Source organism: Carcharodon carcharias, chromosome 22, assembly GCF_017639515.1.
Source record: "Carcharodon carcharias isolate sCarCar2 chromosome 22, sCarCar2.pri, whole genome shotgun sequence".
Classification (NCBI taxonomy): domain Eukaryota; kingdom Metazoa; phylum Chordata; class Chondrichthyes; order Lamniformes; family Lamnidae; genus Carcharodon; species Carcharodon carcharias.
Window position 1 is genome coordinate 23074020 of NC_054488.1, and position 26953 is coordinate 23100972.

The window sequence follows — 26953 nt, forward strand, 5'->3', positions numbered from 1 at the left end:
GGTAGTGTCCCCGGCCCAACCATCTTCAACTGCTTCATCAGTGACCTTCCTTCCATCATAAGGTCAGAAGTGGGGATGTTCGCTGATGATTGCACAATGTTCAGCACCATTCACGACTCCTCAGACACTGAAGCAGTCCATGTTCAAATGCAGTAAGACCTAGACAATATCCAGGCTTGGGCTGACAAGTGGCAAATAACGTTCACGCCACACAGGTGTCAGGCAATGGCCATCTCCAACAAGAGAGAATCCGACCATTGCCCCTTGATGTTCAATGGCATTACCATCACTGAATCCACCACTATCAACATCCTGGGGGTTACCATTGACCAGAGACTGGACTAGCCATTTAAATACTATGGCCACAAGAGCAGGTCAGAGGTAGGAATCATGAGACAATTTGCTCATTTCCAGACTCCCCAAAGCCTGTCCACCATTTACAAGGTACAAGTCAGGAGTGTGATGGAATACTCTCCACTTGCCTGGATGAGTGCAGCTCCCAAAACACTCAAGAAGCTTGACACTGTCCAGGTCAAAGCAGCCCGTTTGATTGGCACAACCCCCACAAACATTCACTCCCTCCACCAACGACGCACAGTAGCAGCAGTGTGTACCATCTACAAGGTGCACTGCAGGAATTCACCAAGGCTCCTTCATCAGCACCTTCCAAACCCACGACCACCACCATCTAGAAGGACAAGGGCAGCAAACAGATGTGAACACCATTAACTGGAAGTTCCCCTCCAAGCCACTCACCATCCTGACTTGGAAATATATCGCCGTTCCTTCACTGCCGCTGGGTCAAAATCTTAGAACTCTCATCCTAACAGCACTGTGGGTGTACCTACACAATATGGACTGCAGCGATTCATGAAGGCAGCTCACCACTGCCTTCTCAAGGGAAACTAGGAAAGGGCAATAAATGCTGGCAGAGCCAGCGAAGCCCGCATCCCATGAATGAGCTTAAAAAAAAATCTGAACTTAACTACCATTTGAAGTGGCATAGCAAGAGTTACCAGTGAAGAACAATAAATGTCAGCCTTGCCAATGATGCCCATTTCCTGAGAATTTGCTTTTAAAGTTTAGGATAATGTTTATTAAAATAGGTGGGGAACGTGTAGGCTGGATCAGACATGAATATCACAACAGCAGCTTCTAATAATGGGTGACAGCTCAATAGTTTCAATGGCTTCATCAGTAACTTATTCTCGAATTGGCTGAAAAAGGTTCCACGGGCCTTCCTCAAAACTTCAAATATTACAAAATAAAGAATGAAGTTTCACCCGAGGTGAACAGGCCAACTTTAGCTAGTTTCTTTCAAATACCAACTTGTCTTTACATAGAGCATTTAACATGATTAAAAACATCCAAAAGTACTTCACAGGAATGTTATGAGACAAAATTTGACACCAAACTAGAGGTATTAGGAGCTATCTTTTTGGTTTACATTACTTGGTTTTAATCAAGATGGTTTATTCACTTAGTCTTTCAGGGTTTCTACACAAGGTTGCTGTTAATAAGTCAGAAAAAGACTTGCATTAATATTGTGCCTTTCACAGCCACAGCACAGCTCAAAGTGCTTTACAGCCAATGAAGTACTTGTGAAGTGCAGTCAATGTTATAATGTAGGAAAAGGCAGAAACCAATTTGCATACAGCAAGCTCACACAAACAGCAATGTGATAATGACCAGATAATCTGTTTTTATGATGTTGATTGAGGGAAAAATATTGGCGAGGATATCAGAGCTCATGTCAGAGGATACAACGGGATATAGATCGGTTGGATACTTGGACGGAGAAATGGCAGATGGAGCTTAATCCAGACAAATGCGAGGTAATGCATTTTAGAAGGTCTAATACAAGCAGGAATTATACAGTAAATGGCAGAACCTTTAAGTGCATTGACGGGCAGAGGGATCTGGGTGTACAGGTCCACAGGTCACTGAAAGTGGCAATGCAGGTGGATAAGGTAGTCAGGAAGGAATATGGCATGCTTGCCTTCATCACCAGGGGTATTGAGTATAAAAGCTAGGAAGTCATGCTGCAGCTGTATAGAACCTTGGTTAGGCCACACTTGGAATATTGCGTGCAATTCTGGTCGCCATATTACCAGAAGGATATGGAGGCATTGGAAAGGGTGCAGAGGAGGTTTATCAGGATGCTGCCTGGTCTGGAGGCTATTAGCTATGAGGAGAGATTGGAGAAACTCGGATTGTTCTCACTAGAGCCAACGGAGATTGAGGGGTGACTTGATAGAAGTTTACAAAATTATGAGTGGCATGGACAGAGTAGATAGTCAGAAGCTTTTTCCTAGGGTGGAAGAGTCAATTACTAGGGGACATAGATTTAAGTTGAGAGGAGAAAACTATAGTGGAGATGTGCAGGGCAAGTTTTTAATGCATTTGTTAGTTTTTTTACGCAGAGGGTAGAGAGTGTCTGGATTTCACTGCCAGAGGAGTTGGTGGAAGCAGGTACGATAGAGGTGTTTAAGAGGCAGCTTGACAAATACATGAATAGGATGGGAATAGAGGGATATGGACCCCAGAAGTGCAAAATGTTTTAGTTGATTGGCAATATGATCGACGCAGGCTTGGAGGGCCGAAGGGCCTGTTCCTGTGCTGTGCTTTGTTCTTTGTTCTAACACCCCTGCTCTTCTTCAAAACAGTGCCATGGATCTTTTACGTCCATCCAAAAAGGGTAGACAAGGCTGTGGTTTCATGTCTTGTCTGAAAGATAGAATCTCTTGGTGCAAAACTCCCTCAGTGCTGCACTGGAACATCAACATTGATTTTGGTACTGGAGATGGACTGGAAAACAAAACCTTCTGACTCAGTGTGAAAGTACTACCAGCTAAGCCACATTTGGCACCTACACAAATTATTTCAAAAGGAAACACACAGGAGAAATGAGAGAAACTCAAGGCGCCCAACCACAAAAGCTTCAAGAGGCAACATGCATATTGTAATTAGAGGATACACAAGAAGCTGAGAGATTTGTTGGGGTATAAGTGTGTTAACCCAGTAATTCACAAGTAACAAAAAATTGCATTCTATATAAGTGAGCTTGAGTGGAGGTATAATTAGTGGCAGCCCCCAACATGAGCAGCAACCCACCATGCCCCTACTCCTTATTTTACAAACTGCGGCTGAGCTCAATCCCCACTGGCATTTCAATGCAGCAATACTTTGGGAGTGCCACGTTGTTGGAGGTGCCATCTTTCGGATGAGAACTGAAGTCCTACCTACCTTCTCAGATGGATACAAAAGATTCCACGGCACTATTCGAGGAGTAGGCATGTTCACCCTCGTTCCTGGCCAACATTTATCCTTCAATCAATATTAAAGACAAATTAACTTTTTTTAAAAAATCTCGTTGTCTGTGGGATCCTGATGTGCACAGGTTGTCTGATGCATTTCTTACATTTCAAGAGTGACTAGACTTCAAAAGTAATCGATCAGATGAGAAACATTTTGAGATGTCCCGAGGTTGTGAAAGTTCTTTCTTTTTTTTAAAAAGCATGGTGTGTATATTCACAGGCCAGTATTCTGCTCTGGGAAGTGCAAAGTTGAAGGTTTCATCTTTGCTTTCGGTGCGCTACAGAGCTGCCACGACTGCAGCAATTGTGAGGATGGACATACCATTAACTTGCTCATGGCCACAGCAGCGTTCTTGTACCCCGTGTGAAAATTTGCACTCTGGACTTGCAGTTCACAACTTGATCAGTGAGTATTCAGAAGGGTTTCTAAACAATGTGTCACAATTGGTGCAGCAGTGTCACACAAACACACCACACCCTCGTGCGAATGCCAGCAAGATTGCAATGAGTCTCTGGAATCCTCCCGAGAGAGCACAGGAACCTAGAAACTTACAAACAACAAGTATAGGAGCGGTCAATGTAAACGGGAGGATGCTGATGTTTATAATGACAGATCCTCCTGTTACTGTCAGGAACTCCCACTTACATAATGGGGATGGTAATTGAAGATTCATAAGCATGATTTTCCCCTACAGTTATTTTGTATTACGTTAACAAATGCCTCTGTGTTGAGAACTCCATGGCAGTTTATGCAATCTGACAAATTAAAGAGAGTCTTGCATTTAAATAGCACCTTTGTGGGAGATTGCTGTGTTCCACATTGCGACAGTAACTAATGTGATAATGACCAGATAATCTGTTTTTGACACTGATTTAGGGATCAATATTGGGCAGGGCATCAGTAATCTGTCCCAAAGCCTCCGATACTCTGAAAGCAGTCATCAGATACATCATCCTTCAATGCTCCACTCCTTGTGAGGATGGACCCAAGCTCCACTCAGCACGTTCTCATCATGGCTTGGCTTACACTGACACATGGTACAATGGCAGTGCTAAAGTCATATCATAGCAACCTTGTGCTGCAAAGGGTGGTATAAGCAGATATGGCTTTTCAGGTGGGTACAGTTTGAATCAGAGGAGCTTCGGAAAGAAGTTGCGCTTAGATAATATCTTTCACATCCTCAGACATCCAAAGGTGCTTCACAGTCAACTACCTCTGAAGCATAGTCAATGCTGGAATGTAGGTTAGTTTGGGATGGAACTGAGCCGGCCTTGCCCACACAGAAGTCAACAGGCTGTTCAACAAAACCACATAACTCCACAAAATGGAATAACCAGCAGCAATGTGGCCATTATGAGAAAACAAACAAATGGGTCAAGTTTCAGTCTTGTTGGCTTATGAGATCATTCAAAGCCAGAGATTAGATGACAATCCCAGATTTTTCCACTCTATATACTTTGTGGCTAGGTCGCCCGCATCTTTGCTAGTACAGCCTTATACAGCTAATTGAAGACATATACCTCAATTTCTCTCATTAGAAAAGTGCAGCTGATCTCATGAAGCAGTGAATGAGATTGACCACTTGTGGCAGGAAGAGAATCCTGCAGAAGGTGAAAAGCATACTCTAAACAAAGTGTGTTATCTACCCCCATGTCATCTTTTAAATTTGAACTAACACTCCTTTGTCCCCATGACATCATACAGCACTGAAGTAGATAAACAGCATAGTCGGGTAATACAGTCACACTGGGCCGGAGGGCAGTTTCCCTCGCAGCTGTTTTTAAAATAACCTAGAAACCAGTTTCAGTTCAGCACTACTGTTGCCAGCATTGTTCAGCCTGCATTCTGCCATTGGTAACAAAACTAAACTGACAGGTACAGAGCACACTGACTCCTTTAGGTCACAACCAGGTTCACAACACCTGGGTAGTTGGGTTGATATGTTGTTGTAATCACCCATCGGTTGCGCGTCCTAGCTTCAATTACATGGATTTCAGCTTGTGGGCATATCCGGCAAGGCCACAGCAATTGCTCGTCTCTATCTGACTCGAGAAGTTGACAGTGGGCCTTCTTCTGCAACCTCTATTGCTGCTGGTATTCCCCTAGGGCTGTTAGGAAGGCAATTCACTAATATGGGTCCAATGATAGTGAAGGAATGATGAAACATGCCTAAGCTAGCATTCTATCCCAAATACACATTCCTATCTTCTTTTTGTCCTCCCTCACAGGATTAAAATAACATTGCACCATGTCATATTTTAACTCATTTCATCCATTACCTCAAAACTGATCACTCCTTAGTTTTTTCCCCTCTCCCCCACCATTCCCTGCCCCTCCACTTCCGTTTACCAGCTTTAAAGATCTAAGCCTGGTGTTACCTATTGCTCTTCTCTCCAATTTCTCTCAACCCTGGCAGCATTGCCTTGCACTATTGGCCTGAACGTGTGTCAGAGGAACAATAGCACCATCTACTGCCAGCAAACAGTGCTGCAGATTCCAATGACTGCAAAATAATCAGATGATGACTTTAACATGTCTCCACTGCAGAGGTAAAACCTGGACACCCACAAAGGCACTTTTGAATTAAATTCTCAAATACAGAGTGACTTCTTCACAATTAAATTCACAACTTGCTCGAACTTCAGTGCAGCTACTGTTTATTTGAACAAATTATGGTACAGAAGAAAGAGGAAGTAAGGCGAATGGAAAATAAAAAAATTAAAAATAAATTCTGGGGCTGCATGTTTCACTGAAGACAAGAATTTGGTGCCCACCCTGAGGTAAGCTAGGCCGCTTCAGAGGACAGTTAAGAGTCAACCAGACTGGTGTGGGGCCCCAGTCACAGGTAGAATAGACTTTCCTTCCCTGAAGCACACTGAACTAGATGGGTTTTTATGACAAGCTGACAACATCACAGTCACTTTGACTGATGCCAGATTTCTATTTCCAGACTTTGTTAAATTAATTCAAATTCTAAAACTGCCACGGTGGAGGTGGATCACTCGGCCAGCTCTCTGGATTAGCAGTCCAGGAACATGTCCACTACGCTACAACATTCTGTACCTGTATTTCTATAATCCATTTCAAAACCTCAGGACGTTTCAAGGTTCTTCACAGCCAATGAAATACTGAAGTGTATTCATCGATGTAATGTCGGAAACAGTCAACTTGCACATTGAAAACTCTCAAACAAAAACATGACAAGAAACTACATTTTCTGATTAAGTGATGTTGGTTGAAGGATAAATATTGGAAATGCTGGAACATCTCTGCAATTTTCTCCTCTGAGAAGCCATACCTGTGCAATCGCTGCTTCGTTGTCTGCCAGTCCAAGAAGGAAGATCCGCACTTTATCGATTTTCACAGGGATGACCCGTCCCCTCCACTTCACTTCACTCATAGTGGCAGCGTGCTTTGCTCGGGTCTGCGTTAGCAGAGTCTTTGGGAGTTACAAACAAATTAAAGTCAGAATGAGTAATGGCTCAGAAAATAACACATTTTCACCAACAGGTGTCAACGAATCTTTGCTCATGTTTGAAACAGTGGGTCACAGTGAAAGGCAAGTAGCTCTAGTAGTAAAACATTAACAAAGGCATGGTGGGCCATGGCCCCTTTTTGTGTTGGAAACCTCTATGGTTTTAATAATTAGCAACTACTGAGCAGTGTGAAGGCCCATCAGTAACCACAGGATCCTGTAAACCAGGGGCTCAATAGCACTATTCCAGGGAGCACTCAAGCAGGGAACGTAACACGAGTAGCCACCCAAAGTGTTGCTCAATGGTTCATGAGGCAGGTCCTTACCCCGAATCTGGACGGTAAAGGATACAGAAGCTAAAACCAAGGCTTAAAGTGAGTGGTGCTGGGGAGCCAGTTTGTTGAAAAAAAAATCTCAAAATCTGCTTTAAATAATATTAAGCACAGCAGAGGATCATGGGCAGGCATTGGTGCTGACTTTGCGGTTCCTTAAATCAAGTTTGAAGCTTGTTGCAGCCCAAGGTTCTGATTGCTAACATTCTTTATGTAACATTGCAAGTTTAATTTCTCTGCTGTATTATCCCTAGGAATATATGATAATACAATCAGTTCAGAATTCAATACATTTAAATATGATCTATCATAAACTTTACCTTCATTTTGAGTCTGTGATGGGGAGGATTTCTGGCTTTCTGTCTCTTGCTCAAATCTGTTCCACCCCTTTGAGCAATTCCACATGTTCTTTCACCCTCACCCCAACCAATTGACAAAAGAATTTAGACAAAACGAAAAAGCTATGAATTTTAGAAGTAGCCAATTTGAAAGCACACAACCAACCAGGAAAAGCTGGAATCAAACAATAAAATCTGACCCAGTTAATTACAAACCGATTATAAACAGTACTCCCTTACATCCAGCAACCCTCCAGTCTCTCCTGATTTCATTCGCATCTGAATCAGTTCTTTCATTGCAGACTGGTCACCTGTCAACAGAGAGATACAGGGTAGTTAATGTTTCCTCCATAACATGAGCTAAACACTGAATGGAATGAAACACTGAAATTCACCGCTATTCTCAGATATGTTATTTGTAAGGCAGGCTGAACATTGGAAAACGATACTTCAGTTCCTGATTGCTCCACACAGATCCCAGTTTCAGGCTGCAGCATGTAACCTCTAAAGATACCAAGCCACTGATTTCCACCCTAAGAGAGGGGGCTTGGGAGAGGGGTAGTGAGAGGGAGTGAGAGAGGGGGGGCGATGAGCCAGGAGGGAAGCAATGAAGAAGCCCACTTTATGAGGCCCAACCAGCCACCACTGTGCCATTGCTGCATGTCAGTAGCTAAAAGGGTGAATTAAAAAGCAGTTACAATATTATGGCCTCATGTGACCAGGGACCTGATTGTAGAAAACTCAGTGCCAGTAAGGCTCATAGCTCATTGAAAAGCAGAATACTGCGGATGCTGGAAATCTGAAATAAAAACCAGGAAGCGCTGGAAATACTGATCACTGACTTGAAACGTTAACCCTCTCCCTATAGGTGCTCCTGACCTGCTCAGTATTTCAACTAAAGGAACTCCAGGAAGTGGACCTGGCTGAACTTCTCTAACACCATTGGAATTCTGGATCTATACCTCAAGCATTCATGATCTTACCTATATTATAATCACAGTAACGGATATTGGGTGAGATCTCCTCCACACGCTGATGGTACAACACCGCCTGCTCATCTGTGAACGCACTGGCTAACTTCTCATAGATTGTCCTGCCAAAGACAAAGGGAAGTTAGGGTCAAAACTGCCAAACTGCACATAGCTGGGCATTTTTGCACTAGCAGAGTGCTGTGCACATAAACTCACAAGTACTTAAACTGGCCCCATTTTAATGTTGGAGATAACAGACTGTCATTACTACCCAAATCCTGACACGATTCACAGATCCTCAACAGCAACTTGCATTTATACTGTGCCTTTAACATAGCAAAATACCCCAGAATGCTCCAGCAGGGCATAATCAGACAAAAACTACTGATAAGAGTCACATTAGGACATGTGACCAAACACATGGTTAAAGAGAATGGAAGGAAAGAACTTCTATTTATAAAGTGCCTTTCACGACCTCAGAACTTCTGAAAGTGCTTTATTAGTCATTGAAAAGGTAGGCTTTTAAGCAACATCTTAAAGAGGGAGGTATGAAGGCAGAGAGATTTGGAGAGGAAATTCCAGAGCTGAGGGCCTGGATGACTGAAAGGCATAGCTGCCAATGGAGGGGTGGAGTAAGCAGGTTGCATATATAGTTCTTGGTCGACACAATTAGATTTTGTTCTGGTTTAACTCAATGGTTTGTGTTATCCGTATTCCATGTTCAAATTGAACAATAACAGACAGCAAGAGAAAAAAAAAGTATAAAAGGCTATGGGGACAGTGAAATAGTACAACCTGGTTACAACACGCCACATGGAGAGCTTCAGCTCTTCACCCATGATTGTTCAGAATCTCATCCCTTGTGAGTTAAATGACAGGCAACATTGGCCAAGGATCTGCATAAGGACCAATGTCTCACGTTGTGGAGATTGGGGAGTAGGTTAATCACTTACCCTCACCAGCAGTAATGATGTGCAGCAAGAGAAAAACCTTTTCAAAATAACCCAACTTTGATAAACAATATGAATCCAAATCAAATTGACCTGTTGATGTCATTAGTACGTCCTGTGTTCAGTCTGGTGCTGGCGTTTAGGCTGAGGAAAACAAGCAAAGTCTGGGAAGAGTGTCCTGCAGTCCGCATTGCGGTGAAGCAGGCTGGGAAGAGTGTCCTGCAGTCAGCATTACGGTGAAGCAGTCTGGGAAGAGTGTCCTGCAATCAGCATTGCAGCGAAGCAGGCTGGGAAGTGTGTCCTGCAGTCAGCATTGCGGTGAAGCAGACTAGGAAGAGTGTCCTGCAGTCAGCATTGCGATGAAGCAGTCTGGGAAGAGTGTCCTGCAGTCAGCATTGCGGTGAAGCAGTCTGGGAAGAGTGTCCTGCAGTCAGCATTGCGGTGAAGCAGTCTGGGAAGTGTCCTGCAGTCAGCATTGCGGTGAAGCAGGCTGGGAAGTGTGTCCTGCAGTCAGCATTGTGGTGAAGCAGTCTGGGAAGAGTGTTTTGCAGTCAGTTCTTGTTGAAAATAACAAGAGTGATATCACAAGACAGTGCGAGAGAGAGTGGTAGAGAGATCAGAACCAGCGCGAGTGCGGGGAAGCTTCAAAAAGTGAAATCAGCACAATGGTGAGAGCTGATTGGTGAGCAGTGGGTAAGTGTTTTTCTCCAGTTTAAAACAGATTAAGCTAAGGAAAGGTAAGAGTTCTAGTTTTTGAAAATAGATGAATAATTTAACATTCTTTTTACAAGTTAAAGTAAGGGTTTTTTTTTCCAACTAGAGGCATGGCAGGGCAGCTCGGTACTGTTACGTACCGCTTGCAACATGTGGGAAGTCCTAGGCACTCTTTGAGCCCTGACCGACAACATGTGCAGGCAGTGCCACCAGCTGCAGCTACTTGAGCTCTGAGGTTTGGAGCTTGAGCAGCAGCTGGAGGCACTGAGGTTCATCTGCGAGGCTGAGTTTCGTGGATAGCACGCTTTTAGACGTGGTCACCCCACAGCTTACACAAGTGTAGACAGAGAGCGAATGGGTGACCAGTCAGGAGAAAGGTGTCAGGCAGATAGTCAGGAAATTCCCAGGGTGCATCTCACTTGAGAACCGTTTTTCTGTCATGGAAAACGGTGAGAGTGACAGTTCCTCTGGGGAGTGCAGCCATGCTCATGGCACTGAGCGTGGCTCAGCTACACGGGGGGCAGGAAAAATAGTGGTAGGAGACTCGATAGTAAGGGGAACAGACAGGTATTTCTGCAACCGTTGACGTGATTCCAGGATGGTACGTTGCGCCTCTGGTGCCAGGGTCCAGGATGTCATTGAACAGCTGCAGGGCATTCTAAAGGGGGAGGGCAAACAGGAAGAGACCGTGGTACATATTGGTACCAAAAACACAGGTAGAAAGGGGGATGAGGTCCTGCAAGCAGAATTTAGGGAGCTAGGAAGCAGATTAAAAAAACAGGACCTCAAAGATAGTAATCTCTGGATTACTTCCGGTGCCACATGCTAGTGAGTATAGAAATAGGTTAGTCCAGATGAATGCATGACTGAAGATGTGGTGCAGGCGGGAGGGCTTTAGATTTCTGGGACATTGGGACCATTTCTGGGAACAGCAGAACCTGTACAAGGCAGACAGGTTTCACCTGAACCGGAATGGGACCAACATCCTTGTGGGGAGGTTTGCTAGTGCTGTTGGGGAGGGCTTAAACTAACTTGGCAGGGAGATGGGATCCTTAGAGGAGGTTCAGCAGGGGGAGATGCACAGCCAAAATTAGGAGAGAGCGCAAGTGAGTCTGGAAGGCATACAAATTATAGGCCAGTTAAGGCACAAGGGAGTTTGGTAAGGTTGGATCATATTTATTTTAATTCAAGGTGTCTGATGAATAAGGCAGGTTAGTTGAGGGCACAAATTAACACATGGAAGTATGATGTCATTGCTGTCACAGAGACATGGTTAGAAGGGGACAGGGTTGGCAGCTCAATATTCCAGGATATAGGGTCTACAGGCAAGGAGGTAAAAGAGGAGGGGGTATTGCAATATTGATCAAGGAATCAATTACAGCAGTAAGGAGGGATGACATCTTAGAAGGCTCCTCAAATGAAGCCATATGGTTAGAACTGAAAAACAAAAAAGGAGCAATCACATTACTGGGAGTACTATAGGCCCCTAAACAGTCAGAGAGAAATAGAAGAGCAGATATGTAGACAAATTTCAGAGAAGTATAAAAATAATAGGGTAGTAATAGTAGGGGATTTCAACTTCCCCAGTATTAGCTGGGTTAGTCATAGTGTTTAGAGGGAGCAGAATTCTTAAAAATGCATCCAGGAGAGCTTTTTAAGCCAGTACATAGAAGATCCTACAAGGTCCCGGACTTAATATTAGGGAATGAAGCCAGGCAAGGGGTAGAGGTATCAGTGGGGGAGCATCCTGCAGGTAGTGATCATAAATCCGTTAGATTCAAGGTTGTTATGGAAAAGAACAAGGATGGGCCAGAAATCAGTGTTCTAAATTGGGGGGAGGCCGATTTTAATAAGATCATATATGATTTGGCCAGAGTGGACTAGGAGCAGTTACTTTTAGGTAAACCTATGTCAGAGCAGTGGGACTTATTCGAGAAGGAAGTAGGGAGAGTACAGGGCCAACACATTCCAGTAAAGATGAAGGGTGGAACCAACTAATCCAGGGAACCTTAGATGTCGAGGGATACACAGGATTGGATAAAGAGAAAAAGGGAAGCTTATGGCAGATACCGAGGGCTCAAAACAGCAGAAGCCCTAGAGGAGTATAGAATGTGTAGGGGGGAACTTAAAAAGGAGATTGGGAGAGCAAAAAGGAGGCATGAAAAAGCATTGGCAGGTAAAATAAAAGAAAATCCAAAGTTATTTTATAAGTACATTGAGAGTAAGAGGATAACTAGGGAAAGAGTAGGGCCCATTAAGGACCATGGTGGTAATTTGTGTGTGGAGTCGGAAGACATAGGTAGGGCTCTAAATGAACACTTCATGTCGGTGTTCACAAATGAGAGGGACGACGTGGGTATGGAAATCAGGCAGAAGGACTGTGATATAATTAAAGAAATTAGCTTAGAAAAGGAGGAGCTTCTAAGCGGTCTGGCAGGCTTAAAAGTAGATAAATCTCCAGGCCCAGATAAAATGTGTCCCAGGCTGCTGAGTGAGGCAAGGAAGAGATAGCAGGGGTGCTGGCAATAATTTTGCCACAGGAGAGGTGCTGGAGCACTGCAGGACAGCCAATGTTGTACTGTTATTCAAGAAGGGAAGAAGGGATAAACCAGGGAACTACAGGCCAGTCAGTCTAACCTCAGTGATGGGGAAAACTATTGGAAACAATTCTGAGGGACAGAATTAATCTATACTTGGAGAGGCAGGGATTAATCAAGGGCAGTCAGCATGGTTTTGTTAAGGGGTTATGTCTGACCAATTTGATTGAATCTTTCGAACAGGTGACCAGGTGTGTAGATGAGGGCAATGCATTTGAGGTAGTCAACTTGGACTTCAGCAAGGCTTTTGATAAGGTCCCGCATGGGAGACTCATAACAAAGGTAAGAGCTCATGGGAGCCAAGGCAATTTAGCAAATTGGAAACAAAAACAGAATTACCTGGAAAAACTCAGCAGGTCTGGCAGCATCGGCGGAGAAGAAAAGAGTTGACGTTTCGAGTCCTCATGACCCTTCGACCGAATAATTCTGTTTTTGTTTTGGATTTCCAGGATCCGCAGTTTTTTTTGTTTTTAGCAAATTGGATCCGGAATTGTCTGAGTGGCAGGAAACAGAGGATGATGGTCGAGGGGTGTTTTTGTGACTGGATGCCTGTGTCCAGTGAGGTTCCACAGGGATTGGTGTTGGGTCCCTTGCTGTTTGTGGTATATATAAACGATTTAGACTTGAATGTAGGAGGGTTGATCAGTAAGTTTGTGGATGACACGAAAATTGGTGGGGTGGTAAATAGTGAAGAGGGTAGCCTTAGATTACAGGAGGATATAGACAGGCTGGTCAGATGGGCTGATCAGTGGCAAATGGAATTTAATCCGGATAAGCGTGAGGTGATGCACTTGAGCAGGACAAACAAGGCATGATGAATGGTAGGACCCTGGGAAGTACCGAGGATCAGAGGGACCTTGGTGTGCATGTCCACCGGTCCCTTAAGGTGGTGGGACAGATAGATAAGGTGGTTAAGAAGGCATATGGGATACTTGCCTTTATTAGCCAAGGCATAGAATATAAGAGCAAGGAGGTTACGCTGGAACTGTATAAAATGCTGGTTAGGCCACAGCTAGAGTATTGCGTGCAGTTCTGGAATCCGCATTATAGGAAGGATGTGATTGCACTAGAGAGAGCGCAGAGGAGTTTTACCAGGATGTTGCCTGGGCTGGAAGAGAGATTTGAAAGACTGGGGTTATTTTCTCTGGAGCAGAGGAGATTGAGGTGGGAGGGGGGGGGGGACATGATTGAGGTGTATAAAATTATGAGGGGCAGAGATAGGGTAGAGAGGAAGTAACTTTTCCCCGTGGTGGAGGGATCAATAACCAGGGGGCATAGATTTAAGGTAAGGGGCAGGAGGCTTAGAGGGGATGTGAGAAAGAATTTTTTCACCCATAGAGAATCTGGAACTCACTGCCTAAAAGGGGGGCAGAGGCAGAAACCCTCATAACATGTAAGAAGTATCTGGGTATGCACTTGCGATGCCATGGCATACAAGGCTATGGGCCTAGGGCTGGAAAATGGGATTAGAATAATTTGGTTTCAAACACTCAAATGATTGTTTGACCGGGACAGACTCGATGGGCCGAAGGGCCCTTATCTGTGCCATAGACCTCCACGGCTCTAAGCATCATACCCTTCCACAGAAACATCTGTAAAAGGTAATTCAAAGATATGGCTCTCCCATTCCCTACTCTTTCTCAAGACTCTTGACCACTCTTTACAAATTCAAATATCAGATGACAAGCATTGAATCTTTGGAGCAAATTATAAATAAAACTTGTCCTAAAAAGCAAACTTCATCCAAAGGAACCAGCATTTTTGGTAACGGCCATAAATGCTCTAAGAAACGAGTACTTGCACCATTTCCATTCACACCAGCTCTCAACAACTGCAACGTAGCACACCTTCCAAGTCCGACTGTTACAAATAAGATCCACGTCCATGCTCTCCATAAAAGATCAGACAGAGCAGATAGGGAGAAACTGTTCCCATTGGTGGAAGGATTGAGAACGAGAGGGCACAGGATTTAAGGTAATTGGCAAAAGACGTAATGGTGACATAAGGAAAAACTTCATGCAGCGTGTGGTTAGGATTTGGAATGCACTGCCTGTGTGTGTAGTGGAGGCAGGGTCAATTGAGGCTTTCAAAAGGAAATTGGCTACAGGGAAAACAGTGGAGTGGCAATAGATGAACTGCTTAAGAGGGCCAGCACAGACACAATGGGTCAAATGACTCCTTGTGTGCTGCACCCATTCTATGATTCTAAGATGAGAAATGGGCATCAAGGATTGTTTCCCCAGTAACATCTCAATTGTTCTCATTTTCTTCAGACAGAGAAGGTGCACTAACTGTCCCAAAGAGTCTGCTATTTTCCTATCAGATAGTGAAGGTGTTCCTCAAAACCCCCCTACTTCAGTTTTAAAAAAAGCCTGGCAGAAAAAGCCCAAAACAATTACTACTAAAGACAACAAATCTTGGTACTTTGCAGCTGTCTTTACAAAGGAAGAACTTACTACCCAGGCTGAGAGAAGGGGTAACTGGTACACTAGAAGAACTTACAATTGAGAGGAAGGAGGAGTTAGAAAGGCTATCTTTACTTAAAACTGATAAGGTACTAGGACCAGATGAGGTGCATCCAAAAGTACTGAGGGAAGAGAGAGTGGAAATAGCAGAGGCACTAATGTTAATCTTCCAGTCTTCCTTAGACACAAGGGAGGTTCCAGAGGGCTGGAGAACTGCGAATGTTACACCCTTGTTCAAAAAAGGGGTGCAAGGATAAAGCTGGCAACTACAGACCTCTGTACAGACTACAGTTTGACCTCAGTGGTAGAGAAACTTCTGAAAACTATAGTATAGGATAAAATCAAAAATCACTTCGCCAAGTGCAGGATAATTAAGGAAATCCAACATGGGTTCATCAAGGGAAAATCATGTTTAATTAACTTGGAGTTTTTTTTGAGGAACAGAGAAGGTTGATAAAGTGAACTATTGACGTGGTGTATATGGATTTTCAAATTTGATACAGTGTCACATAACAGATGTGGGCAAAATTATAGGTCATGGAATAAAAGGGAAAGTAGGCACATGGATAAGTGATAAATGGTTGTTTTTCAGATTGGAGGAAGGTTTGCAGTGGAGTTCCTCAGGGATCAGTGTTGGGACCCTTGCTCTTCCTGATATATATTAATGTCCTAGACTGTGGTGTGCAGAGCATGACTTCAAAATTTGCAGATGATACGAAGATTGGAGATGTTGTCAACTGTGATGGGGATAGTTGAACTTCAAAGGACATAGACACGTTGGTGGATTGGGCAGACAAGTGGCAAATGAAGTTCAATGCAGAGAAGTGTGAGATGATTTGTTCTGGCAGGAAAGATATGGTGAGACAGCACAAAAGGGAGAGCCTCTAAAGGAGGTGCAGGAACAGAGAGACCTCGGTGTATACGTACATAGGTCATTGAAGGTGGCAGAGGATGTGGAAAGAGCAGTTAATAAAGCATATAGTATGCTAGGATGTGATGGCATTGGAGACAGTACAGAGGAAAATCACAAGAATGATTCCCGGGATGAAGAACTGTAGCTATGAGGATAAATTGGAGAGGTTGGGATTGTTTTCCTTGGAGAAAAGAAGGCTGATAGGAGACTTGATAGAGGTATTCAAGATTCGAGGGGTATGAACAGGGTAAATAGCGAGAAACTGTTTCCAACCAAGGGAACATGAAGAACTAGGAGGGCACAGATTCAAATTAATTGTCAAAAAGACTAAATGTGATGTGGGGAAAATTTTTTTCACCCAGAGTATGATTGGAGTCTGGAACAAACCTCCTGAAAGGGTGGTGGAGGCAGGTTCGATCGAGGTATTTAAAAGGGAATTGGATTGTTACCTGAAAACAGAGAATGTGCAAGGCTACGGGGATAAGACAGGGGAGTGGGACTTTCAGAGAGCCAAATGGCCTCCATCTGCACTGTTAAGATACAGTGGTCTCTGGTAGAATCAAATGGGATAAGTAGAGCTGTTCAACAGAGATTGTGAACAGCTTTCCAGAAAATATCCTCAGTAGCCTAATCATTGACCTTCCCTTTGCCAAAGTCAGGAGTGGGACCATTAATTGATGATTCCAGTGTTAAGCCCTATTCACAACTTCAATAATAAAGTAGCCAATACCAACCTGCAAAATCGGTTGGCTATCACCTAGGTTTGGGCTCCAAGTGCTGGGTAACAAAAATCTCAAACAAGAAAAATTCCAGCCAATTGTCCCAACATTTCACAAATGCCAGGCCCCTACAACCATAAATATCATGCAGGCCACCACTGACCAGAAGGTCAATTGAACCAGCCATATTAATACTGCAGCTACAGCAGCAGGACAGAGGTTTGGTACTCTGCAATGAGTGGCTCACCAAGTTCTCCACTATCCGCAAGGCTCAAGTCAGAATGATACAATTGCAACAGTTCAAGATCAACACAATTCGATTGGCATTCCTGCTTTGCACTTAGCACCCACTCTTTCTACCATTGCAACACTCTGATTGCAATATGCACAAGGATGCACTGCAGAAACTCACTAAGCTTATTTTGACAGCACTGCCTTGCCCAGCAGCCTCCATTACTGAGAACAAGAAAAGCAATGAAATGAAAAATTCATTTTTCCAAATTGTAGACAATTCTATTTGGACATTTATCATCATACTTCATTGAATTCCCTACCTAGCCTTGTTGTGAAAGCATCATCACCTCCTCAGGGAATTGGGGATCTGAACTAGGGATAAATGCCAGTGTGCTAGTGTTGTCCATATGCCCAGAACGAAAGAAAAAGCTTTCTACACTCACAGCCAATAAGGAGCAACATATTGCAAATGAGGGAGTGGGCAGGTGGTGGTAGGCATAGAAGAGAACCACACATAGCACACTGAGGCCAGGGCAAATATAAAGGAATGCTACTGCAAACAAAAACAAAAATTGCTGGAAAAACTCAGCAGGTCTGACAGCATCTGTGGAAAGGAAGAGAGAGTTAACTTTTTGAGTCCATATGACTCTTCATCAGAACTAAAGAGGAATAAGAAATGTGGTGAACTATAAGCTGTTTAAGGGGGGTGGGACAGATAAAGCTAGATAGAGAGCCAGTGATAGATGGAGGCAAAGGAGAGATTGCCAAATATGTCATAAACAAAAGGACAAAGGGGTGTTGACGGTAGTGATATTAGCCAAAGGATGTGCTAATGGTGATATAAAGGGTAGAAGCAGGATGAGCAAGTGACAGATGGCCCTAGTGGAGGTGGGGTGGGGGGAAGGGATCGAAATAGGCTAAAAGGTGGTGATAAAACAATGCTACTGCAAAGATGGAAATCACTCACTTGCATTTGTGCAAAGCCTGCATTGCACCTTTCCATTCTTGCAGCTCGAAACTCAGCATGCCCTTAAGATAGGCAGTGTAGGCCTGAAAGAAATGCAAAGCAGTCAGCAGGGAAATCATCTGCTATGATATAAAAGGAAGCAACAGAACCACATCAACATTTTAGCTGATCAAACTGAATAGTAAAAGTGTTCACAGATAAAGTGTAGGCTCCCACACTGGCTTCACAATCAAAACAGAAACAGACCATTCGGCACAAATGGTCTAAGTCTGTGTTTATATTCCATACAGTCTCTTGTCTCCTCCCACCAAGCACTGATATCTCTCCAATGCCTTCTCAAACATGTATGCACTAAGCCTTCCCTTTTGTCACGCCATTGGAAAGCAATGCACAACAACTTATTCCTCCACCTGCTGTTCTCTGTAGTATGAAGCACACCAGAAATAATCTACCATCATTGCAGACTCTCAAATATTTTAAGTTAAGTTACAGCCCCCATTTGAGCAAAGCAAATCAGAAGTAGATCTCTATATTAACAGCAGAGCTTAGAACAGTAATAAAGGGATAAGGGCCTCCAGATGCAGCAGGTAAAAAGAGGGTGATGCAAAGACCACAATCCCCAAACAGGATCAAAATCTCCTAAAATATAAAAGCACTGAGATGAAAGCACTACTCCCCTCCCCTCACCCCACCTCATGAGACAAGCTGCTAAAGCCTCAATTCCCCTGTACAGGTTTCTTCTCCCATTCCGATTACCTGAGCTTCCAATTTTGTTTTTGCATCAACACGGTCACTCTCACACAGGCGTTCCAGCTCCTCTGCATGTTTGACAGATTTCCTGAGCCGAGAGAACAGGTGGAAGCGTTTGCGTGGTTCAGTATTCGCTTCCTGTTTCAGCTGCATGGCGTAACTCCAGGCTCGCTCAGCATCCATTAAAACCAGCAGCAAATACCTAAACCGTAGGACAGGATTAGACAAAGCACTGCACATCTATCAATAGATTCAACATACCCAGTGTGGTCAACATCCACAACACAAACCACTACTAATCCGAGCAGCTCACTCAACTCTCAAACTTAGTGTTTAAATGGGCAAAGTGGGCTGCATGACTAATGCAAATTCCCTTTGCTCCACTCCTTTTAAAACATCCAGGCCCCAGAAATTAAAACAGGGGATCCCACAATCAGGATTGCGTTGCCTGGGTTTGGAGGGTCAGATCTCCAGGGACAAGTTGTCTGAGGATCTTAGGTGAACACGTGCTGCTCGTGTTGTTTTATTCAAAATGGTTTATTCTCTAGGCTTGAATATTTGGAAAGGACTGTTTTTTGCCTCATCAATGGGAAAACCCTACATCAAAGCATCAAGATCAGTCTCCACTAGGGGTTACTTAAGAGAAATTTTGTCAGTGCAAATTGTGGGAATGATTTCTGAACATTATTTTCATCAGCTGGTTCACTGGTTATCAATAGGCACAGTGGAGATGCACAGGCCAGTGTTAAATAGCAGGAATTCCAGCCATTTCTAGAAATGAACAGGTGGCATTAGTAGAATGATTTTTCTGTCACCTTGTATCAAGCAACAGCATCAACTAGCACAGCACAGATGTACTACAATACATCTAATGCAGTTTTCAATCAAATTTATTTCACAAGGTTGTGCTTTCAATTTGCTGCAAACAAATGTATCCGTGCAGAAGAACCTAGGATGTATGAAATATTAATTTAGCTCCATTCAATCTCTCGTTTCTCTTCTGACCCAACCTGACCATGGTGTGCCACATGAAAATCAAGTGTCAACCAAGAATGTGACTGGAAGCACCTGGAGTTACTTCACTGAGAACCATCAATAGTAAAAACTTGTCTGTGTGGATAAAGGATCCCTCAAACCCTGGATAGACTCTAAATTTCTATGAAGACACAGCTAAGGGCAATGAAAATAAAAATCAGAATGACAGCATCATTTTCCAGTCTCCTACCTGTTATCTGACAGAATTTCCATTGTGACCTTCTTGCCTGTGAACTTGTGTTTGTTCCCCATTTTAAAGCCAAGCGCCTTCCTGAGACGGCGAAGTCTGCGGGAACAGTAACCCCTGCAGCCAACCAAGCAAATAGTTAGTGACAATGCAGCCAATGCTAGTCCATCTCCAGCACAAATCCATAGAGGTACAAGAGCTGCAGCCAAAAAGCCACAACCCTTACGCACCTCCGCATACACACTCAATAATGGCGAATAACCACAGCCAGTCCAGGGGGAGAAGAGGGGGAAAACAACTGAACCAACATAATATCACACAGCTTAGAAGGAAGTCACACAGCCCATCCAGTTTGTGTCAACTTTCTGAAAGAGCAATGTAATTCATTCCACTTCACCACTACCCTTGATATTTGCAGGGTTATTTTTGACCTAAGTCCACCTCCCCCATCTCTCATAACTTAGTTGTAAACAAGAAAAATCAAGATTCAGTGAGTACCGTTGATATGTTACGGCATAGCCCAATTAATAAAAGGTCCCAATGATCACTGTTCTCCAACACTTCCCAGGCTTGTTAGAGAGCCGCTGCTTGCTCAAATACCAAAATATGCAGCCAGTGAGATAGGACTGTACATGGGAGAATTGTATGCACACTCACAAAAAAGGAACAAGGGTTTTACAAGTGACAAAGGGAAAGCACAGTGAAAACCACAAGCCCAGGTGGGCCAAAGGAGAAAGCAGGGGCTCCTCAAAGGGAGGGAGGAAGGAAGGAAGCAGAGAAGGCCTGCAGTCTTCACCGTAAAAGAAATCCAGGTTGTGACTCTCACTTCTAGTTTAAAACAGCTGTTTAAGTTTCACTCATAATAGTCTTTCAAAAGTGCTCATTTGCCTGAGGCACAGAAATTGGCCACTTAGCCGCTCCAATCTGTTCCACCATTCAATTAAATCATGGTTGAACTGTCCCTTAACTGCATTTATCCACCTTTAGTCATATCCCTTGATCTCCTAATCAGTTTTTGACTAGAAGATTTTTATTTATACAAAAGACTATCATAAGGCCCAAAAGGATGATGCAAAGATAGCACTTCGATTTTTAAAAATGGCTGATAGAAGTTCAGCTGTCAAACACAAAGCATGAAAATAAAGAGCAACTGAAGTGCAGGTGTCAGACATTGGTAATTTCCATTATGCCTCCCTAGTTTGAGTGCATATTTGGCCTGCTTATCAAACCAAATGAGTTAACAAGGTCCTGAAATTCTGGGACTTATTTGCTTATCGGAAGGAGGCAGATACATGTTGGTTTAAGTGGGAAGACACAAGCTTGTGCCATGATTGCTACATGGCAAGTTCCCAATCTCAACTATGCCATTTGGGAATGGGGTCAGAGAGGAATCCCCACAACTTGGCAAAGGGGGAACATAGGGGCTGTACACTGAGTAAATGTTGGGCTGGGTATTTTTATGCATGGGAGGACAGGTCATCCACCTTCTTCTGTTCTGAAGAAGGGTCATACAGACTGGAAATGTTAACTCTGTTTCTCTTTCCACAGATGCTGCTACATCTGCTGAGTTTTTCCAGCATTTCCAGTTTTTGTTTAATACAGTGTGGGCACCTGGCTGGTGGGGAAGATGCCACACAGTATAAATTTACAGCATTTTCTTATGTCATTTGCACACTGAGAAAAAGAGACAGCTCTGAGATTTCCAGACAACTTGATACACTGGGGATCTAAAAATCAACGTGTCATCTGTATAAAACTATTCACTGCCCAAACCTGTAGAATGCAGTCCCAATATCCTGCATATACCTATATCTAGCTTCTGGGCAACAAACTTCAGATTATCACCACCAACCTGTATCTCTGGTAGTCTTCATGTCTTAGGCCATGTTGTTGCTGAGAGTCCTTGATGATCTGCAGGACTAGAATTCACACATTGAGGAAAACAAAGTGTGAATAATAAGTGTTTGGTTGCTTCACTCAAAGGCAAAAAGTAATCTATGGTATATAGTGATAAGTAAAAGATGTGGCTATCTATGCGTACCCACATGGGCCCTAGTTATACCTGTCTTTTTCTGGGGTATGTGGAAAATCCCTTGTTCCAGTCCTACTCAGGCCCGCTCCCACAATGCTTTGTTCGGTACATTGATAACCATTTCAGTGCAGCTCCAGGCTCTTGTCTGGACCTGGAAAAATTTATTGATTTTGCTTCCAATTTCCATCTCTTTATCACCTTCACATGGTCTCCCACACTTCCCTTCCCTGACCTCTCCATCTTCGATGATAGGCTGTCTACCAATATTCATTACAAGCCGACCGACTCCTACAGCTATCTCCACTACAGCTCCTCACACCCTGCTTCCTGTAAGGACTTCATCCCATTCTCTCAGTTTCTTTGTCTCTGCCGCATCTGATCTGATGATGCCACCTTCCAAAATTGTACTTCTTACATGTCTTCCTTAACTGAGCTTTCCCTCTACTATGGTTGACGAGGCCCTCAACCGTGTCCAACCTATCTCTCTTCTGCGCCTTTGCCCTCATACCTTCCCTTCCCTCCCAGAACCATGATAGGGTCCCCCTTGTCCTCACTTTTCACCCCGCCATCCTCTGCCATTTCCAGCATCATGCCACCACCAAACATCTTCTCCTCACAGCCCCCTCTCAACCCCGTCTGCATTCTGTAGAGACCGCTCCCTCAGTTATATCCTGGTCCACTCCTCCATCACCCAAACACCTCATCCTCTTCCCAAGGCACCGTCCCATGCAATCATAAATAATGCAACACTCGCCCCTATACCACCTTCCTCCTCACCGTTCAAGGCCCCAGATGCTCCTTTCAGGTGAAGCAGTGCTTCACTTGCACCTCCTTCAATTTGGTCTGCTGCATTCACTGCCTCTAGTGCAGTCACCTCTACACTGGGGAAGACCAAACGCAGACTGGGTGACCACTTTGCGAAACACCTTCGCTCAGTCTGCAAGCATGACCTAGACCTTCCTGTCGCTTGCCATTTCAACACACCATTCTGCTCTCATGCCCATATGTCTGTCCTGCTGCAATGTTCCAGTGAAGTCCAATGCAAACTGAAGGAACAGCACTTCATCTTCCTATTAGGCATCCTATAGCCTCCCAGACTTAACACTGAGTTCAACAACTTCAGACCATGAACTCTGCTCTATCTTCACCCCTATTTTAAAATTTATTTTTATTCATTTTTTAAATCCTTATTCCCCCAACCACCTAAACCCCCACTCCCCACAGGGCCACCTGTTTCTTTGCTGTTCTTTCACAATGCTGACCCTTGTTCTACCATTAACACATTCTGCTTTACCTTACGTCTTCACCACAACCATTAACACTCCCTTTCTCTTCTGTCCATGACATCTTTGTCAATCTCTCATTTGCTCCCACCTACCACTCATCTTCTATCCTGCTTTACTTGCTCCACCATCCCTTAGACGGTATAAATTCCATCACATGTCTACTCGTTAGCTCTGGAGTCATAAGGACTCGAAACATTATTTCTCTCTCCACACATGCTGTCAGACCTGCTGAGTTTTTTTCAGCATTTTGTTTTTGTTTCAGATTTCCAGCATCTGCAGTATTTAGCTTTTATGCCAGGAAAGTCTCTGGTTCAAGATCATTTTTTGTCCCCAGATACCTGATCTCACTGTGGCAGCTGTTTAGAGCCTACATTGAGGGGGTTGGTGTGGAACAGATAGACAGGATTCTCACTTTTGTCTTCCACGATTCAGTATGCCTTGGAACAGTCACTGCCTTGAAAGGAGCGGAGGAAGTGGGCAATCTGCTCTCACAATGGAGTAACTGATTTGCCAAGCACTGCGGCTGCTGTAAGGTCCACTTCCAGCTCATCAATTGGGTTGCGATCCAATATCCTATGGCTAGAACTTTTTGACATGTCAGCTGTGGCTTACTTCGGGGTCAGAGGTCATGGGTTCAAGTCCCACTCCCAAGCAACAATCCAGGCTGACACTGCTGCGCAGTACTGATGCACTGACAGAGGTCTTTCCCATGACAGGTTAAACTGAAGTCCTGTCTGCCCTCTCATGGATGTAAAAGATCCCATGGCACTAGTTTGAAGAGCAACCAGGGAGTTATCCCCAGTTTTGTGGCCAATATTTATCCCTCAATCCACAACACTAAATCAGATATTTAGATCATTATTACTTTGTCGTTTGTGGGAGCTCAAATTGGCTGCCACGTTTTCTACATTATGACAGTGACCATACTCCAAAAATTAAAAACAAAAAAACTGCGGATGCTGGAAATCCAAAACAAAAACAGAATTACCTGGAAAAACTCAGCAGGTCTGGCAGCATCGGCGGAGAAGAAAAGAGTTGACGTTTCGAGTCCTCATGACCCTTCGACAGAACTTGAGTTCGAGTCCAGGAAAGAGCTGAAATATAAGCTGGTTTAAGGTGTGTGTGTGGGGGGCGGAGAGATAGAGAGACAGAGAGGTGGAGGGGGTTGGTGTGGTTGTAGCGACAAACAAGCAGTGATAGAAGCAGATCATCAAAAGATGTCAACAACAATAGTACAATAGAACACATAGGTGTTAAAGTTAAAGTTGGTGATATTATCTAAACGAATGTGCTAATTAAGAATGGATGGTAGGGCACTCAAGGTATAGCTCTAGTGGGTTTTTTTTTTATTTTATATAATGGAAATAGGTGGGAAAAGGAAAATCTTTATAATTTATTGGGAAAAAAAAAAGGGGGAAACAGAAAGGGGGTGGGGATGGGGGAGGGGACTCACGACCTAAAGTTGTTGAATTCAATATTCAGTCCGGAAGGCTGTAAAGTCCCTAGTCGGAAGATGAGGTGTTGTTCCTCCAGTTTGCGTTGGGCTTCACTGGAACAATGCAGCAAGCCAAGGACAGACATGTGGGCAAGAGAGCAGGGTGGAGTGTTAAAATGGCAAGCGACAGGGAGGTTTGGGTCATTCTTGCGGACAGACCGCAGGTGTTCTGCAAAGCGGTCACCCAGTTTACGTTTGGTCTCTCCGAGAGACCAAACGTAAACTGGGCGACCGCTTTGCAGAACACCTGCGGTCTGTCCGCAAGAATGACCCAAACCTCCCTGTCGCTTGCCATTTTAACACTCCACCCTGCTCTCTTGCCCACATGTCTGTCCTTGGCTTGCTGCATTGTTCCAGTGAAGCCCAACGCAAACTGGAGGAACAACACCTCATCTTCCGACTAGGGACTTTACAGCCTTCCGGACTGAATATTGAATTCAACAACTTTAGGTCGTGAGTCCCCTCCCCCATCCCCACCCCCTTTCTGTTTCTCCCTTCTTTTTTTTTTCCCAATAAATTATAAAGATTTTCCTTTTCCCACCTATTTCCATTATATAAAATAAAAAAAAAACCCACTAGAGCTATACCTTGAGTGCCCTACCATCCATTCTTAATTAGCACATTCGTTTAGATAATATCACCAACTTTAACTTTAACACCTATGTGTTCTATTGTACTATTGTTGTTGACATCTTTTGATGATCTGCTTCTATCACTGCTTGTTTGTCGCTACAACCACACCAACCCCCTCCACCTCTCTGTCTCTCTATCTCTCCGCCCCCCACACACACACCTTAAACCAGCTTATATTTCAGCTCTTTCCTGGACTCGAACTCAAGTTCTGTCGAAGGGTCATGAGGACTCGAAACGTCAACTCTTTTCTTCTCCGCCGATGCTGCCAGACCTGCTGAGTTTTTCCAGGTAATTCTGTTTTTACTCCAAAAATTACTTAATTGGCTGTAAAGCACTTTATGACATTATGAAAGGTGCTATATAAATGCAAGTTTTTTTTGGTCCAACTATACAGTGAGACTGCTGCAGTGTGAAGTGTTGTCAGGGCTCTCTCCTCCTCCCCCCAATCCCCGGGTTCTCTCCTCCTCCCACCCCCAACACCCCGGGTTCTCTCCTCCTCCCCTCCCCAACCCCGGGGTTCCATCTTCCACCCCTCCAACCCCCGGGGTTCTCTCCTCCTCCCCCCCTCCCCCCCCAACCCCCGGGGTTCTCTCCTCCTTTCCCCCCCCCCCAACCCCCGGGGTTCTCTCCTCTTCCCCCCCCAACCCCCGGGGTTCTCTCCTCCTCTCCCCCCCCCCCCCAACCCCCGGGGTTCTCTCCTCTCCCCTACGGAGGCTCTCTCCTCCTCTCTCCCCCTTGATCGCGCCCCCCTTCCGGCCCTCACTCCCTCGTCTCCTTCCGCCCACTCCCGGGACTGACACGTAATCCTTCTGTCCTGACCAGCTCTGCTCTGGGGTCTATCCCGACTGGAGGATGTGTGGACAATCACCGCTTCGAGAAGTAGCAAGCTCGGCAAAGGATACTTTCCAGGCTCAGGGTGGCTCCGAGCTCCACAGCTTGGTTCTCTTTATCTTCTCCCACATCCTCCCTCATTGCCGCCATGACCACCGATCCCCGAAGCACCACGGGACACCGGAGAACTCCTACAGGTCGCACGGTACACTGGGATACTGTAGGACTTGAGAACTCCTACAGGTCGCACGGTACACTGGGATACTGTAGGACTTGAGAACTCCTACAGGCCGCACGGTACACTGGGATACTGTAGGACTTGAGAACTCCTACAGGCCGCACGGCACACTGGGATACTGTAGGACTTGAGAACGCCTAGGGGCCGGGCCGCACGGTAAATTGGGATACTGGAGGACTGGAGAATTCTAACAGGTTATGTGGTGCTTCAGTTGTACTCGAGGAATTATGTACTTCAAATCTGCAGAGTTGTTCTGGAGCTTCATGGTGTTAAAGATTAACTCTGTGGACCTGCTGTGAACAACCAGAGAGAACAAGCCCTAGGCCTTAAAAACACTGTGTTTTAAATTTTTCTTTTCACCTTTTATGGCCTGGTCTGATGGGAGACTGGATGGTGCCGCTGCTCAGTGTACTCATGCTATGCCACTGCAACACAGGGGTAAATACAACTCCCCATTGGGGTAATACTTGATT

General features: G+C 44.4%; 1 protein-coding gene across 3 annotated transcripts in view; it reads right to left on the reverse strand.

Annotated features, from left to right (window-relative positions):
* The window catches only part of srp68 (signal recognition particle 68), a 53758-nt gene extending 27286 nt beyond the window's left edge, over nucleotides 1-26472 (reverse strand). The window contains exons 1-8 of one of the 3 annotated variants that reach the window (XM_041216885.1): nucleotides 26314-26472; nucleotides 21818-21884; nucleotides 19969-20082; nucleotides 18750-18945; nucleotides 17994-18076; nucleotides 8447-8556; nucleotides 7704-7774; nucleotides 6617-6757 (exon numbers count right to left, since the gene is read on the reverse strand). In XM_041216885.1, coding sequence (XP_041072819.1) covers nucleotides 6617-6757; nucleotides 7704-7774; nucleotides 8447-8556; nucleotides 17994-18076; nucleotides 18750-18945; nucleotides 19969-20082; nucleotides 21818-21884; nucleotides 26314-26392 — 861 coding nt within the window. In that variant the 5' untranslated portion in view covers nucleotides 26393-26472. Of the gene's footprint in view, nucleotides 1-3246; nucleotides 3351-6616; nucleotides 6758-7445; nucleotides 7550-7703; nucleotides 7775-8446; nucleotides 8557-17993; nucleotides 18077-18749; nucleotides 18946-19968; nucleotides 20083-21817; nucleotides 21885-26313 lie in introns of those variants that run through there. The other 2 variants (XM_041216887.1, XM_041216888.1) reach the window with 2 other exon arrangements.
* Between the last annotated feature and the right edge of the window lie 481 nt (nucleotides 26473-26953).